The 17,198-nt window shown below is 41.6% G+C and overlaps 1 protein-coding gene across 7 annotated transcripts in view; it reads right to left on the reverse strand.

Annotated features, from left to right (window-relative positions):
- The window catches only part of adarb1b (adenosine deaminase RNA specific B1b), a 154,872-nt gene that overhangs the window by 26,785 nt on the left and 110,889 nt on the right, over positions 1-17,198 (reverse strand). For all 7 annotated transcript variants that reach the window (XM_027164203.2, XM_027164197.2, XM_027164202.2 and 4 more), the window contains one exon: positions 794-868. In XM_027164203.2, the coding sequence (XP_027020004.1) occupies positions 794-821 (28 nt within the window). In that variant the 5' untranslated portion in view covers positions 822-868. The remainder of the gene's footprint in view (positions 1-793; positions 869-17,198) is intronic.

Here is a 17,198-nt window from a genome sequence, read left to right on the forward strand (position 1 = left end):
GTCAGTAAGCTTCCTGTCACTAAGCACCTTTGTGTTTTCACCGTAATACGACGAGCCGCGTGTCAAAAAATCGCATACTTATGGACGATTCTGTGCCATTTAGCAGCAAAAATAATGGGTAGTGTGTTCATGCTGAAAACTCCAAGAGGAAGAAGCGCACGAGAAGAACGTGGATGATGCCCTTATTCATCCGAGGGGGGGGAAAAAAAAAGAAAAGTCGGACACTTCATGCGCTCAACACTCGGAGCTTTGTTAAACGTTTCAGAAGAGGAGCGGAGCATCCAGGCACTGACACTGGATGAGGAAAATATTTCAGGATGACGGCACAGCAGACGAAAAAACAGCAAGAACAACAACAACAAAAAACCACTCCTACACTTCTACCCTTCCAAACTGCACTAGGCAGTAGGGTACAGTACATAGTGCATAGTATGTCGTTTGGGATACAGCTCAAGTCTTATTCTCTTTACCAGTACTTAAGGATGGAAGAGAGGCTGGTGAGGGAAGAACTACGTATAGCTGTTATAACACGAGCGATCGTGAGATGTTCAACAACATTAGACATAACGACAAATAGTAAGCTGTGGTAGTAGACAGATAAAACACTTTAGGCCATGCTTGGGTAGGAAAGTAATCATCTTCTGGTGTTGATTAATTTCCTATAACAGAACACGCCAACGGGATGAATTCCTTACTCGTCATCTTCATTTTGTCACTTTAGCACTCAACTGTAAGTGCGGTTGTGTGTGTGTGTGTGTGTGTGTGAGAGAGACTGCAGTGTACAGACACTCACTCATGTTCTCCTCCTCATCCACATCCATAGTGAAGAGCTTCTGCTGAGCCCGAGCCTGCCGCTCCCCGGCTCCACCTGAGACAGTGACAGATAAAGAGAAAGGAAACACGTTAATGATGCGAGTCTCTTTCCAAAGTGAACTTTTTCACACCAGCCAACGCAGACCGATGCTTGCGACGGCTCCGGGATGAGAGCGGGAGATCCCGAGAGCGGCGATGATGAAGTGCAAAGAAAAGAAAAGGGAAGATAAACGAATCTGCAGGGACTGGGAGGTTAAGCCTACAGTAAGTGCATAAATATTTAGCAGTGAAAACTAATCTTGTGGACAGAGAGGAGAGAGAACGAGGGCCACAGCTGACAGCTCCTAATAGTCACAGCGCTCTATTGTGACTTTAATATCCATTCGATTAGAGCTCATTTTAAGCAGCCTTGCGGGAAAAACCACAGCTATTGACATCAACAGGCTTTTAGTCACAATACACAACACAGATCCTGCATCACTCGGAGTACAAAAGAAACAGCACGGAGAAGACATGAGCATTTCTGGGCCTTCTGATTAATGACTGAAAGTGTTTCTTTGTCCTCCTGTGACCACACAGGGCAGCGTTTTGGATCAATTCAATTTATTTGTACAGCACTTTTAACAATTCACATCACAAAAAAAGGTCATCTTGCACATGCATATTGGCACCATGAACCTTTTTTTTTCTTACGGCTGCTCCTGGTTCAGGGTCGGCGCAGTGGATCACGTGGTCTGCATATTAGATTTAGAACAGGTTTTTCGCAGGATGCCGTTCACGACGCAACTCTCGGCTTGGGATCGGCACTGAGAGTTAACTCTCCAGTGGCTGGGTTATCTCCCTGCCTGAGAATCGAACCCGGGCCACGGCAATTAGTGCGTGGGATCCTGCCGCTGGACAACCAGGAAGATTTTTTTCTTAATTAGATAATAATAATGGTAATAACAATGATAATAATAATATTAGTAAAGTTTATGATCAAGATGTGTTAACCCCACCCCCAGCCCCACAAAGTCATTTTACTGGTGTTGCTTTTAAAATGTTCTATTTACTTTAGAGACAATATCTAGAGCTTAAAGGAAATATATTAATTTAGGATGGAAATGATACATTTCAAATGTATCCCTAAAACTCACTGAGACAATAAGAGGAAGAAACCTTAAAAGGAACCAGACTCAAAAGGCAACCTTTCAGTGACACCATAGAGGAGGTGAAGATGAAGATGAAGGTAAAGGTGAAGAAGGAGAAGGAGGAGAAGAAGAAGGAGATGTTCATGGTAATCCAAAGCCATGTCCACAGCACTCCTGTGTGTCTACAGACTGTCCTCTCACTACATTATATTCTATATTTGTGTATTGTTCTCCTTCCCCTATTTTTGTATTTTTACTCTCCTTTTTGTCTCATCTTTCATTTTATCCTTGGGCATCCTTCATTACTTTTTTATCTTAATTGTGTTTGACCACAACGTTGAGCTACCACATGGAAATAAAGGGTAAAAAAAAGTGTAAAGAAATGGAAAGAAAAGGAATAAAATGGAAAAAAAAAACAGGAAGGAAAGAGACAATAAGAAAATGTAAAAATGAACCTGTACATTTGTAAAACGTCGACACATTCTTTCTGAGATTAGTCACCACTGACACCAAGGCTGTAAATGTTCTACGCATAAAACTTTACCGTTAAGAGTCTTCTTGTTAAACGAGGTGCGGTATGAACCTTTTACTAGCTCACCAAATAAGATTAGGTGTTTTATAATTTATTTCCAGGTTCTGCATTATGTGATAGACCTCCCAGACCTCTGGAGGCCCGAGCGTCTAAAGCTCTTGCATGTCAACTCGCTCTGAAACAATGGAAATCTGCATAAACAATAAAATGACTGCTTTATACAGTAAGAGGCCGAACGTAGAGCTTTGCCCCCGTCTCGTTCCTGAAGGGCGCACGTGGCTGAGGGGTACGGGCCGGCGCTGTTCCAAACAGGCCAACTAATCACCAGCGCTGCTGTCCCTCACTGCCTGGGGCTGCTTTAGTCTGCATACATTTGGAGGTGTGTGTGAGAGAGAGATTAATCAACAGCACAGAAGCTTCGATACAAAACGACGAGAGCACAACCCCCTGCATGTGTTCACGTGCTACTTTATCATCGTCCACCAAAAAAAGCGAGTAATTAAATGCAAAACTCAATGGCCGTAAACAACCGCTTGAATTTGTTCATTGCGCGAGTTGCTCAAAGCAATCGAGCTGCAACAGCAAGTGAGCAGAAGGCAATGTAGTGCCAAGGTGAGCAAATTTGAACTAGGGTGAGCTGGTATTTGGTAGACCAGCATGCTCTGCTGCGATAGTGGCCGACAAACGCCGGGTTTGGCAGGTGGATGCTCACAGAGGAGGGGGAGAAGTGGGCCAAATGTTTAACACTTCACCACAACAGAAGACCCAAGAAAATGAGAAAACAAGGTCACGGTACTGGAGATGGGGGGGTGGGGTGTGGGGGAATAGCTAGGACACAACAAAAGGAAAGGTGTCAGCTGCCCGGTACGAGGGGCTGAGGGACAACAGGCTGAGACGCAGCGATCACACACGATAGAGCAGCTGGTGCTGATCACAGCCTTCTGCCTGCATATGCACCATTCTTCACAAACGACACTTTCTTAAGCTAAACTAAATGGCCTAATTAATCTAGCCTAATGGTCGGTGACAACAAATATGCTAGCACAATTATTACCCTATTAAAGATTAATATTCCGCTGGAAAATTGAAAAGAGGCTGGTGAAGTGGGAGGAGTTTGGGAACTGGGGCCACATGAATACTTAAAGGTAGCTTTAAGGTGTTTATAAAAAACATGCCATATACGTATTTTTCTCCCTCTACCTTCTTCTGTCTTTCATTGCTTAATGGTCTGCTGTGTAATGAGGATGTAGGACACTGTGGCTCAGGCTTGTTCTGGACCTGTCACCTTTCATTTGGCCTCCTCTGCTATTCTCTTTCTGCCCATGAATCCATAAGCAGCACTGAGATCCGCTTTAATCTGGGAGCACAGAAAGGACGCGCTGCTCCTGGCTCTCCGGGAAGCTCTGCTTTTTTTTTTTTCCTGTGCAATGAATGGAGGGACGCAATGGTTTCCGCACCATGAAGGTCATCCTGAACAAGGGCACTGAGGCAGAGATCACAGAACAGAAATGAAGGTAAATAACATACACTTTGCCAGGGCTGGAGCAGAGAGCGTGTCGTCATGGGGCTGTGCTGTGTCAGACAGCGGGGCTCTGGCACATGAAAGCTGGCTTGGCGCTGATCCGGGGGGTTAAGCAGAGCGTTTCTGTGTTAGTACAGCTGTGTTTGGGCACAGCTTACCCGGCCACTGAACACACAGGTCGAACCCAAGCACACAAGCACAGAACATGCGGGATACAGCTCACTGTTTAACACAATCTCTCTTCCTTCTGAGACCAAAAGTTTATTTCTGTTACGGTCATACAGATGAAGAAAAAGAAGACAGAGGAAGGTGAGGATTTAGTTGTGGAAACTAAATCTAAACTATCTTTGCATATTTTATGTCACACAAATTTACAGGTTATACTTTTGAGATTTAGGTAAATAAACAAACAAACAAACAAATAAACAAACCACCAATAAAATACACATTTTACGTAAATTAGACTGCAGTGAGAATTCAGTCATCTGCAGTGCTCACGTCCAGGAATATCCAATTAAAATAGCTAAAAGCTTTGGCAGTTAGCGGCTGATGATGGGTAGCAGCATTAGCATAGCTGACCTAGCCGGAACAGCATGACCTAATCCGTTCTACAGTGTGTATAAAAAGCATGAAATGTTTATCACAGTAGAAGTGCTCAGACATAGTGCATAGGGTTTTCCCTGAGAATCCTGGATGCGTTGCGTTTGGCCTAAATTTCAGATTTTCAGAATTTTTTTACAAATCAGAATATTTCAGGTTTGTATAGAGGGCTGTGATTTTCAGACAATAAAAGCCTGCTACTCCTAGATGACATCTGACCAGTTGTTTTGGTTGCCACCTGAGACCAACGGCTATGTTCTCACCTGTGCTAACTAACTACACTAAAGAGAAAACCGCACTTTCTGGTCAAACAGTGACCAAATGATCCGTGTGAGGAAAAAAATAATAATCAAACATTGAAATTAGATTTTTGCTAAAAAAAAGTTTCACTTGCGCCTCTGTGGATGCTGGCGACTAAACGTTAACTGTGTGTCAGAAGGGGATTTAATTCACTTAGGTATTGCATCAGCGTGTTGCAGTAGAGTCACACTGAAATGCAGTCACTGTACAATCACAGCTCTACGCTGTACCTGGAGGTGGGGTTGTAACCGGACAAAGCGGACAGCCTAGGAGGAATGATGAGCCTTTATTTGTCCGGCAGATTTGCACATTTTTCTTAACAGAGCACAAGTTATAATACAGCACCCGGGTGCATAGAGGGTTCAGGGCCTGGCTCACGGGTCCAAAAGTGGAAGCTCAGTAGTGCTGAGGCTCAAACTTACTGATCAGTAACCCAGAGTCTCATCATGAAGCCTCATCAATATTAAAATGAAGCTAATACAAATATTTCAGACAATGATTTTGCTCCATTTTAATAACATTTTCAGTGTTAAGGCATGAAAGCTTTAGTATCTCATTGATGTAAAATAACTGTGGCAATAAATGAATCCTTAAGTGAACACTTACAAAAATAACTGCAATCATTCGGAACACTCTGGTATTTCTGTTTATACACAGAACTGTGCAGAAAATTCCCAGAAACTAATAAGATCCACTACCCCACAATACTGTGAGTTACACGTTTCGCTCAGTAGCTTTGAAATTCTCTGATTATTACATAGCCTTTTTTTATCTATTCACAACAAACTGTATTTTTAACTAAAAGAACAAAGTCTGAAGCTAGCAGAGGGATCGGCACAATATTTCACAAAACCTGCTACTTTTCCAAGGTTGACATTTTTGATTAGAGAAGAAACGAGCGCTCTCACACACACAGGCAGTGTGTCGGAGATGTTAAGCCCCTCAAGCAGCTTAAAAGTGACAAGGCCTTCAGTGTGGGCTTTATTAAAATAGCACCAGGTTTGAAATATTGTCAACCTGATGTCAAGCAGAGGGAAGAAAACAAATCATACATCCACACACGGTTAAAATGAGTTACACCCGAGACGAGCTGTTTCCTTTCTACACTTGTTCCTGTTATCTCTAATAAGGTATAGTAAAGAGGCTCAAGACTTCCTGAAGAAAGTTCTGGAAAGGAAAATAGTCTTCCCACTAAGATCTGTGTCGCATCATGTAACTGTCATGTGCTTAAACATGTTTACAGTTCTAAGTGCGTTCAGTGATCCTGGAACCAAGTTTTGTTGCTTGGTAATGTATTTCTATTATTTCTATGGAGAGAGCTATCGTGTGCTATGCTGATGTCATTGTGGAACATTGCCAGAACGAGTAAAAATGGTATTTAATATGAATTACGTGGTAGCCTATTGGTTAAGGTGTAGAACTACTGATCAGAAGGTTGTGAGTTCAAATCCCAGGTACACCAAGCTGCCACTGCTGGGACCCTGAACAAGGCCCTTAACCCTCAATTGCTGTATAAAATGCACATTGCTCTGCCGAATGGCTTAAATCTAATGAGCTACTGACTGAATGACCACCAATCCCTGCAGCCAATTTCTACAAACTAGAACACAGCCACGGCACGGTGGCTTAGTGGTAAGCACGTTTGCCTCACACCTCAAGGGTTGGGGGTTAGATTCTCACCTCCTCCTTGTGTGTGTGGAGTTTGCATGTTCTCCCCGTGCCTCGAGGGTTTCCTCCGTGTACTCCGGTTTCCTCCCACGGTCCAAACACATGCATGGTAGGTTGACTGGCATCTCTGGAAAAATTGTCTGTAGTGTGTGTGAGAGTGAATGAGAGTGTGTGCCCTGCAATGGGTTGGCACTCCATCCAGGGTGTATCCTGCCTTGATGCCCAATGAGATAGGCACAGGCTCCCCGTGACCAGAGAAGTTCGGATAAGCGGTAGAGAATGAATGAATAGAACACAGCCTTGCCTTAAAAAAACGTGAAACTGACCCCATACTAATAGCCATGCTTTTGGAATGGGCACATATGGATGTGATGGTCAAGTGTCTACATACTTTTAGGCAAAGATTCTAGCTAGCAAGCCCAGCAAGAGTCCTTATTAATAGAATAGTCTACTGTGTCCTAAAAGTATTGCTGTATAAACAGAATCAGTAAACGGCGAAACTCTCTTGCTCTCGATGTTAATGAAGGTTGGAAAACCGAACCCTATGGGTACAAACCTATGTTCTGACTCTGAGCAACTCCACCATGATCATGTACACCAATATAGACCATTTGTAAAGCCCGAGCTCATTGTGACTGGTTTACAGAAGCATCTCTGGAGCACAAACAACATCTGCCCTAATACACAAACAAACTCCCACCTCCTATCACTGTACCTCTTCTGAATCTGCTCTGAAAAGCACAGAGTATTAACAGACTCTTAAGCCGCTCAAAACTTTGAGCAGAACTGCTGCAAAACATCAGCTTTAATATGACAGGCATCACGGAGCTCACTGAAACTGCTCTAACACACACTACAGAAAAAAATGTCTTTAAAGGAGAGTCTCTACAAAGTTTCTGTGGAGAGAGAGAAAAAAGGGAGCTTTAAATCATTGGTTTATAGCAGCACTGATCAGAGTGCATGGCTGTCTGACAGGACGAGCAGCGTGCCTGCCCTCGGGTCAGAATACAGCAGGACTTCCTATAAATAACCAAAAACATTATGACCGAGACGGCTTTCCGCTGCCTAGAAATCAAGATGATCTAAGAGCATGTCAGTGTGAGATAAAAGGCAGCAGGTCTCTCTCGAAGTGTTAAAGAGAGGCTAGTGTGTGCTTCAAACTGGATCTGATGCTGTCTTTTAGAATCCCGTTCCACAGACAGGACAGCAGCAATAACCATCTACAGTATCAGTAAACCAAAATAAATAAAGGTCCAGGAATATAATATTCCTTGCTAACAAAAGATCAAGGCCTGTATTTATAAAGATTCTAAAAATGATCTCAGACAGCTTTCAGCTTAAAAAAGTGTCTAACTAGGAATGTTGGCTTAAGAGTGATTCAGGACCGATCTCAGCGCAAGGAAAACACAACTGTTATCTTAGGGGCTTTTTACACCTGGTCACTTCATGCGTTTTCTATGATCCGATAGCTATCCGATCGTAAAAAGACCAGGTCTAAATGCCCTCCGAAACGGTTTCGAGACGGATATATTGTAAATCTGATCGTTCAAACCACTTCAGGAGGTGGTCTGGGACGCATTAAGATGAAACTGGACAGGTGTAAATGAATGTGCTTGTTCAAGCCACATACATCAGTGCTATACTCCTCCCAAACGGAAGTACATCACTCGCAAGTGATCTTTCACCCAGGTGTCTCTTTGGGTCTTAAAAAGCACTGCTGCCGCCAATGAAAATGCAGCAAACATTAAATGCTGTTTTTTGTAGCATGACTAATTTCGTAACAAATTTTTTCTTCTGCTTTTTGATTGTATTCTCAAAACCGCATACACCAAAGCGTGTTCCATTTCAATTACCCCGGAAATGAGGTAAGATATATTTGCATTTTGGGCGGGCTTAACCCTTTACTAGGTATGACGCTGTCTTTTGAAGACTCACTAGGAGCAACCCTTTTTTCATGAATATAGGCCCAGATCTCCGAATAGTAACAACAGTTGTTTTGTAATGCTGAATTATTAATACAATGCAACATTATTAATACATGCACTGGTTCTAAATTGTACCACTTTTTACTGCTAACTACTGCTTTTTTTTTTGGGTAAAACTCTAAAACTTAAAATAAACATTAATAAGGCAGTGGCAGTGTTCTTAAGCATCGAGGCTACTGATTGGCGGAAGGTCATCGATTCAACATCCTAGAACTACTAAGCTTTCATGGTTATGTCTGGCACAAAGCCCTGACTCGACCCAAGCCCTGACTCGACCCTACTGAACACCTTGCTGACTGAATCCCAGACCTTCTCACCCAAAATTAGAGCCTGATCTCACTAATGCTTTTGGAGCTGAACAAACAATTCCCAGCGGTCCCGCTCCAAAATGCAGTGGAAAGCCTTCTCAGAAGAGTGGAGATTATTATAACAGCAAAGGGAGAATGAATCTGAAATGGGATGTTTAACAAGCACCCATGGGTGTGATATACATGCTATATAGTGTATCCCTTTATCAAGAAGCTGAATTATTTAGAGTAACGCCATCTTATTGGATCACAAGCGAAGATCTGCTACAGAAGTTGGATCAATGATTTTTTTCCCCTCAGTTTAATATTAAAAGCAACACTGGTCTGTTGTGCCTAGCAATGAAGTGCAAGCATAACAGGAAGTATATCAAGGACTCCAGTGTGAGTTTCAGGAGCAGTTATTATTATTAGATGTTATATTTGTACATCCAGTACAGTATTTGTACAGTAGGATGGTAACTGTGGTACTTTGTTCACACACCAGAAATCATCCCTAATAAAAAAGTACTAACAAAAATTCCATGTAAATCTACTAACTTTACTAACTGCTTTTTTTTAAATTTATTTAATATGGCAACATCTGTCATTCTGATCACCTTTCGAGTGGATTTAAAGGTGATGAGCTAAACACTTTTAAAGTACGAAGGTTCAGTAATGACACAGTTATGAGCTTTGGGAACACAACAGCAGTACATCCTTCATAAGAGTGCTCATGCGTGTTTGTGCAGTGAGAGGAAAGGATTTAAGACGAGCAGAGAGCTTGAAGAAAAAGAAGCGGCAGCAGCGACGGCAGCAGCCGGCGACTTTAGAGCAGAAATGCTGAGTCCACAGTGCTGTTCTTCTGCTATCGGAAGCTGAGCTTAGCTGGAGGTTGCAGAGGTGCAAAAGTCTTTTTGTGCTGAGGAGGATGGTTTAATATCTGACGGCTGGCTGTTCATCAGCGTTCTGCAGGAGAAAAGGTCTAACCGGCGGAAAGTTATATTGGGCTGGATATGATTTTTTTTTTTTTTATTTTATTTGACAGGTTTGTGTGTGAGATTGCTGTTCATATAGGAGGCTTTATGGGAGACAAAAGTGGATCTCTCACATGAGAGAAATGAGCGAAAAGATCTGTGTATATCTACATAGAAATCCGAGCGTATGCCCTGAAATGAAGAATGACGCTGCAAACCATACACATGAATATATACTATATATTAACACACAGTAGTAGTAACATTTCTCCATCTCGCACAAGCTACAGTACTGTATTTTGCTCCAGGTGTAGTCATTAATCACCAGCATGCCCGAATAATGCCATTAAATGACCTCAGTCTCAGAGTCCATCACTGCAAGGACGAGTGGGCAAAAAAAAAAAAAAAAAAAATTCGACGTGCGATAGCTCACCAGCCTTCCCCTCGGCCTTTTACACGGCCCTCTGACGTTCCTTTATTTCTCCGTCACCCCCGGCACCATTTAGGCTGAAAAATATGGCTGTTCAATGCACCGGCTCCCTCTGTGCTGAGGTAAGGATTTATGCTCCATTGACTTACCGGCTTCTCAACAACAAAACTCACAAGGAGACTCTGTTCCACATTTATGGCTGAGCAGCACTGCTGTATTGGATGTGGGAATCGTTTTCAGCCTGGTTTAAGCATCTGATAGACGCTGAAAGACATTACACGTGGCCACGAGTGTATTCTCAACAGACTTAGCACATCCTACGCCTTCGATAAACACGTGCGACGGGTTCTAACTTTTGACTGGATTAAACGCAGACTGCATAAATGCTCGTCTTGCTAAATCTGATGCAACAAACTGCAAGTACTCCACATGAAGGTATTTCGATGTGGTTTTTAGGGGATCAAATCTCACAAGGACAACTTTTACAATCCTGAGACAGGGTGCTGTGCTTTGTTTAATGCCTCACTCAGAAAATTTCAAAACAAAAAAAAGGGCTTTTATTTTATTTTATTTAATCTTTTTCACACTACAGTAAAAATGTTTCGAGTCCTCTCTCAAAGCTGGACATAACGAGGCTATACTTAGGGGCTATACACCATGCTGTCTAATCACAAATCTTACAGCTGTACAATAGGATCAGATCTCGTTAAAAGGCACAATTTGCTGACGTGCAATGCTAAAGTTTTCCCCAATAAATTCTAGAGAATTCATGATGAATCACCGCTTCGTTCTCACACATTTAATGTCTAATATGAATGTAACCTGGAGGACAAAAATGTGTCTTGAGCACATAAAATAGGTGAATAAAATGCTTGTTAAAAAGCCAATTGTGTTAAATATTTATTTTACGCTTTCTAATTTAAAATTCTAATTTATAAACTGCCAGAATAAAATAATCCACTCACAGGCAATGGAATTATTTAGAGACCTTGTTAAGTAAAGGTACATTTTTTACAACTTAAAAGCTATGCCAAAAACAACAACAACAACAAAAAAAAATATTAACAGACTTATGGAAAAAACCTTTTCATATTAAAATGTGAAATTTTTGCATTATTTAAAGATCGATTATTAAAAATATATAATCAACACTATAATATACACCTAATATAATCATGTACTTTTACGTACACTTATTTAACTGACCAGAAATCATGACTGTCATTTTAACAAACATTACATTAATTTCTAATTTAACGTTACTTTTATTTTGTTACTTTTATTTAAACATTTATTATTAAACAGCATGAAACTCATGAAATCACTTAATTATATTAAAATATATGTCTGTGCATGGACTCATCTTTCAGTATTGCTCATGAAAATTATGTAACTGAATTTTATTAAAATACATTTTAAATAAAATTGAAAAAGAAAGAAAGAAAGAAAGAAAGAAAGAAAGACCACAGATATTCCATTAACAACTTTATTACACACGACTCCGAAGTGCAAGACTCCATGCCAAAGCCGTGGCTGGTGGCTCTGTGCAACAGTGCGCGACTGGAGGTATAGCAGGGATGAGGCATGAGAAATCCCCCAACATCACACCAAAATGGGACGAGCCTTCACTGGACATCAGAAGAAATGAGTAGTGATACAAAACCCATTTACAATTAGGCTCCCCATCAGACTCCAATTACAGCAGAGCCAGCACAGGGAAAAGTCAGTTCACTTCTTATCCCATTACAGGCCAAACAGGAAGATACAAGGTGCTGTGTGAGAAGGAAATAAAAGTATTAAGAAGAGATGGAATCATTAGGGCATGCCTTCACCCTCCGCCGAGGCTTTATGAGGTTTTCAACGCATCCCAGAGCTTTCCACATGGTACATCAGATGAAAACGTAGAAGTTTTGGGTATCTGGTAATTGGGTGCTGAGATGTTTAAAAGACTCTGAGGGAGACAAATCTGATGAAGGAGAGTTGCATAAGTACATTAAAGCAGAACTCGTGGCCTCGAGCTCCAATCAGGACTGACTTCAAATGCATCTCAACCTCAGATACACTTCCCATGGACCGCAGAATATCTGAATATTATATTAATAATACATCTGTACACTTTTCTGCTCACAAACTTTACAATGCTGAAGGTTAAAGCTCGACACTTCCGTGTATATACTGTCCTGCGTATTGGGAGGAAATGATGCAAAACCATGATGCAATGAGGGTTTGGAGCAGAATAGAAAATCTCTTCATTGCCACTTCACCATAAAGTGCACAGGTAGGTGGTGCAAACTCTGTAGCTGTATAGCATGAAGTACAAGAATGCAAATCACCAAATAAAAAGTGGCTAGACTGTGTAAAACTAAAATAAAATAAAATAAAATAAAACCATCCAGAATCCCAGTTTGAAAAGTTATAAAAAGCCAAAAAAAAGTGTTTGCGCCAGCATAAATTAGACGGGTCCCTCAGCAAGGTCTATTGTGGTTGTCTACTGTGTCACTCAAATGGCTTCATTCTGGGAAAGCAGCAGGTTCATGCTCATGTTTATAGATACTAGACTTCTGGTTTGTATGACAACAAAGTGTGGAAGAGCAGTGCGCTGTTGCAAACTAACAACCACCACCACCACCACTGTGTGCTCATGCTCTCTAACTAAATATAGACTGAATCTCTTGACTGGAGATTAGACGATGAAAAATTAAAAGAGGTAGGGAAATAAGGAAGCCCTAATGACTCTGATGACACTGACTAGTCTGCATTCACTGCATAGCTAACCTACATCATAAGCAAAGATAAGGAAAAACAAACAAAATGTAATATTTAATTCAACATTATTAAAAAGATTTGCTGTCCAGACTGAGAAAAATGGCAATTTGTGTCCAACTCTACGGCCTTGTGTCCCCGCAGGTCTGAGGCAAGGTGGCCACTTGTCAACAGCAGGTGGAGGTCGGAGGGCGCCAGGCATGGAAAAGTAATCATGAGGCAGGGAGCGAGTGAGTGCGAGCGAAAAAAGTGAGAACAGACAGAGATGGATGGGTGTTTGCTAACATGAGGGAATATGAGGAATGCTGAAGCCCAGTGTCCAACGCAAACTGTCAAAGCCACGACACCAAGTCCTAACGCAGACAGATAGATCTAATGCTCAGAGCTGATTCGTTCAGAAATGAGGAGCCTTTCCAAAAATGGAGCAGCAAACCACGCTCATCTTTCCTGCTAGCTCTTTGAAAGGATATCTCCCAGGCCATGAGGCAGCCGGGATCTTCATCTACGTTACTGGGAAAAGGGATTCAGAACAAAAAATTCCCCAAATCCGCACGGATCAGCAGAAAGAGTTTTGTGGCAGAAAGATCTGTAGGCGTCTTCCCGACGTACACAGATACGTACACAGTCTGTGCTGCAATGCAGCTCTGCTCAGCTCTTCTACAGTTCTGCTCAGTGGCTGAACCCAGGTAATGATCCTTAATGGAGCACACGTGCAAGCGACGCTGGCTGACCGAGCGCTTAATGAAGAGAGGCTCCCGGAGGACAGAGCTGCCCGTCGCTCTGCCTGATTAAAACTGATGGGCCGGGTGTGTGGGGGTGACGAGCGCAGCCACCCCTCTGCCTCGCCACAAGTGCCGCAAACCGCCCGTCTCCCACAAAAACCCTGCCGCTCCATTATTCAATTTCTGCACTTTAATGACTAATAACAGATTTGAATTAGTCTGCCAACACCAATTTCACCTTGCAGCAAATTGCAGGTTTTTTACACTTTGAATGCTTTTAGGACTTCGCGACCACAAAAGGGGCCGACGGAACGCTTTGACAAAGTGGCTCTTGATTTCTAGGACTTGATAAATGCGCTCAGGGAATGGGAGAGTTGCCTGCAATAGCTGCACCATCATGGATAGAAAGACATTTACTGAAAGTGAAATGATGGGAACGTGTGGGAATTAGCCATTTACGTTTTGAGAGGCAAATTACCTCTTTTCACATCAATAAAAAGCAAACCCGAGACTGCTAATTCATGAGCGGCGTTGACCTCGGTTTCATCTGCTCTCAGCAGTTTGACAGACTGGCACGTGATGCTCAGAGGTAACACAATTCTTCTGGAAACATATGATCCACTCAGTGGACTCAAAGTGTCCAACTTCTGGACTTGCTTGGTTAAGAATATGACTGACTCGTCAAATATACATATACATTTACAGCATTTGGCAGACGCCCTTCTCCAGAGCGACGTACATAAGTGCTTAAATCTCTAACATTGGATACATTAATTTTGGCTCACTAGGTTACATACTTCAGATACCACGAGTTTAAAACTTTGCTCAAAGTTACAATGAAAAAGTGTCAAAAGTTGTTTTTTTTGTTTTGTTTTTTTTTACCGCAAATTACCCGCATCTTCACCAGCATAAGTCTTTAATGACAGACAATAAAGGAAAAAGCATGAAAAGACTATGCTTGTGAATAAACCTGGTTGTTGAGGAATTTAGTAAAGCCAGCTGAATAATATAATACCTTTAATAGCTAAAGACTGAAAGACTTGTGGGTGAGCTGTTCTAAGAAAATAGTCAATGATGCAGTAGAATAGTTTCCCTATAACACCAGGACCTGACGTGTTTTATTTATTACAGCTCTATATCTATTACAGTGATTCAGAGTTACATTTAATAATGCTTAATAGTTACTTTCAGACTTTCAACCGCCTCTTTCTCAAGAGTCTCTTAATCCTCCATTTATCCTAAGGACAATGAGTGCAGAGTTTCTGGGTTTGTTACACCTCAGAAAGATCTGCAACTTCTCTGGATGTGATGTCAGACATTGTGGAATCTGTTTAGCACTTTATTTATGAAAACCAAAGCAGAACATGACATGTTTAGCCACTTGAGGATAGAGATCTGATGCAGCAGCTTCACTGTCTCACACACAGCATGTGCAGCAGAGAGGAAGACGGCTGCTGTCTTTGGCTGGCTGACAAATCAGTACAAAGTGTTCTTATCTCTTATCATCAAACACAGCCATTACAATTAGTATTTGGGAGCTGAGACTGTATAGTTTGTCCTTTTTTTGTTGTGTAAGCTGAGAGATGGCTAAAGGTGTGTGTGTGTGTGTGTGTGTGTGTGTGTGTGTGTGTGTGTGTGTGTTTAGTACTTCATACTAAATACGTTTGAAGATAATGCTGATCGGCAGGCAGGTGTGTGAGAGTAAAAGGAGGGGAGCAGCCATGAAGCAACACACACACATACACACAAATAAACACTCACGTGCACACACACACACACACACCACATGCACAACACCTTTATTATCTTATCCACGGATCACACAGTGAGTGAGTCAACAAGAATGGAAAAAAAGGATGTAATTAAAAAAAAAAAAGATTAAAGAAGGAAGGAGTGACAACATATACAACCACAATGTATGTTTGGATGGATGGGATGGATGGATGGATGGACAAAAAGGACAACAGATTGATGGATGGATGGATGGATGGATGGATGGACGGACGGACAGAAGAAGGAAAAGAATGGAAGGAATGAGAGACAAAGACAGCACCACAGTGGATGCTTTGCTGGTTGGATGGGCAGATAAATGGACAGAAGGAAGGAATGAACAAAAGACGGATAAAAATAGCACAACGGAGGGATGGATGGAAAGAAAAAAGGAATAAGAATAAGAAACAAAAATACCACGAAAGTGGATGTCTGGCTGGATGAATGTGCAGATAAACAGATAGATGGAAGGACAGAGAGAAAGAGCAGGTTTCCTGTGTGCAGTAATGAAGGAGTAATAGAGGAGATGAGAGAGCAGCACTGTTATTACTGATGTGGCAGAAAGTTGTGTTTGCGCAAGCACTTATTTACTTGTTGGACATGTTCGAGGCCTCAGCATGCCTGTTTAATGAGGCCAAGAACACTGAGTGCCCCTTCTAGACCCACACACACACACACACACACACACACACACACACACACTCTCTCAGGAGTGTTCCACTACAATAGTCCCTGCATGACCCAGCCTCCTTTATGCAGTGTGCTAATCAAGTCTAATTAGGCCGTTGTAATGCAGCGCTCGTGTAACCCAGCTAATTTCCTACTATAACAGAGCGGCGCTGCATTGTTCGGGCCTCGCCCACAAGGCAACAGGCACACAATAGCACAGCCGTCTTAATCAACAATAAGGACTGGCTTCATTTGGCCTAATGAATATGCAGACGTCTCTGTTAGCGGGCGGGTAATGGGATCCAGCTCTGACGACAGAAGACCAAGAAACATTTAACAACCGCAACCTTGGAGAGGATAATTAATTAATTAACAAGCCAAATAATTACTACACAGCGAGGAAACTAACAGCTCTCTGCCAGTGTATAGTTCACAATACAGAAAAAAGTTATTTAATTATTTGCTATCCCCTGGTTTGAATATAGACTATGCAATGAATCATAAAAAATAAAAATAAAATAAAAAATAAAAAAAAGTTGTTTTTTTTTTTTTTTTTTTTTTTTTTTTTTTTACAGATAATTCATTTCAGAACCATAAAATGTCATATTTCAAACTGCAATCAGCATTAAAAAAAAAAATATATATATATATATAAAATTCTGCTCACTTGCAAACTGAAAACAAATACAATTTATCAACTTAAGAGCCTGAAAATCTGTGTGCTCCTTTATAACTTCTGAAAATGATGTGTAACTGCGAAAGTTGGCGTTGTCAGCGAGAGCCATGCATCATTGTTAATATCCAGTCCATCTGAAACAGTTCATTTGCATCATTCTGCTGGCTGTGCAGAAACCAAGCCTCCTGCTCATTTTCACATGTCATCAGCGGCCCAATGGAGAGGCTTCCGGCTGAGACCTTTCTCTCTTTCTAGGAAAGAAAATCTGATCGGATGAAATTTGTGGCAGCCTGTAATTGCGAGGGTTTGAATGCATTTTCAAACGTTCATTATATTCCCTAGTTAAGGCTTAAAAAG

This window comes from Tachysurus fulvidraco, chromosome 6 (genome assembly GCF_022655615.1).
Source record: "Tachysurus fulvidraco isolate hzauxx_2018 chromosome 6, HZAU_PFXX_2.0, whole genome shotgun sequence".
Classification (NCBI taxonomy): Eukaryota; Metazoa; Chordata; class Actinopteri; order Siluriformes; family Bagridae; genus Tachysurus; species Tachysurus fulvidraco.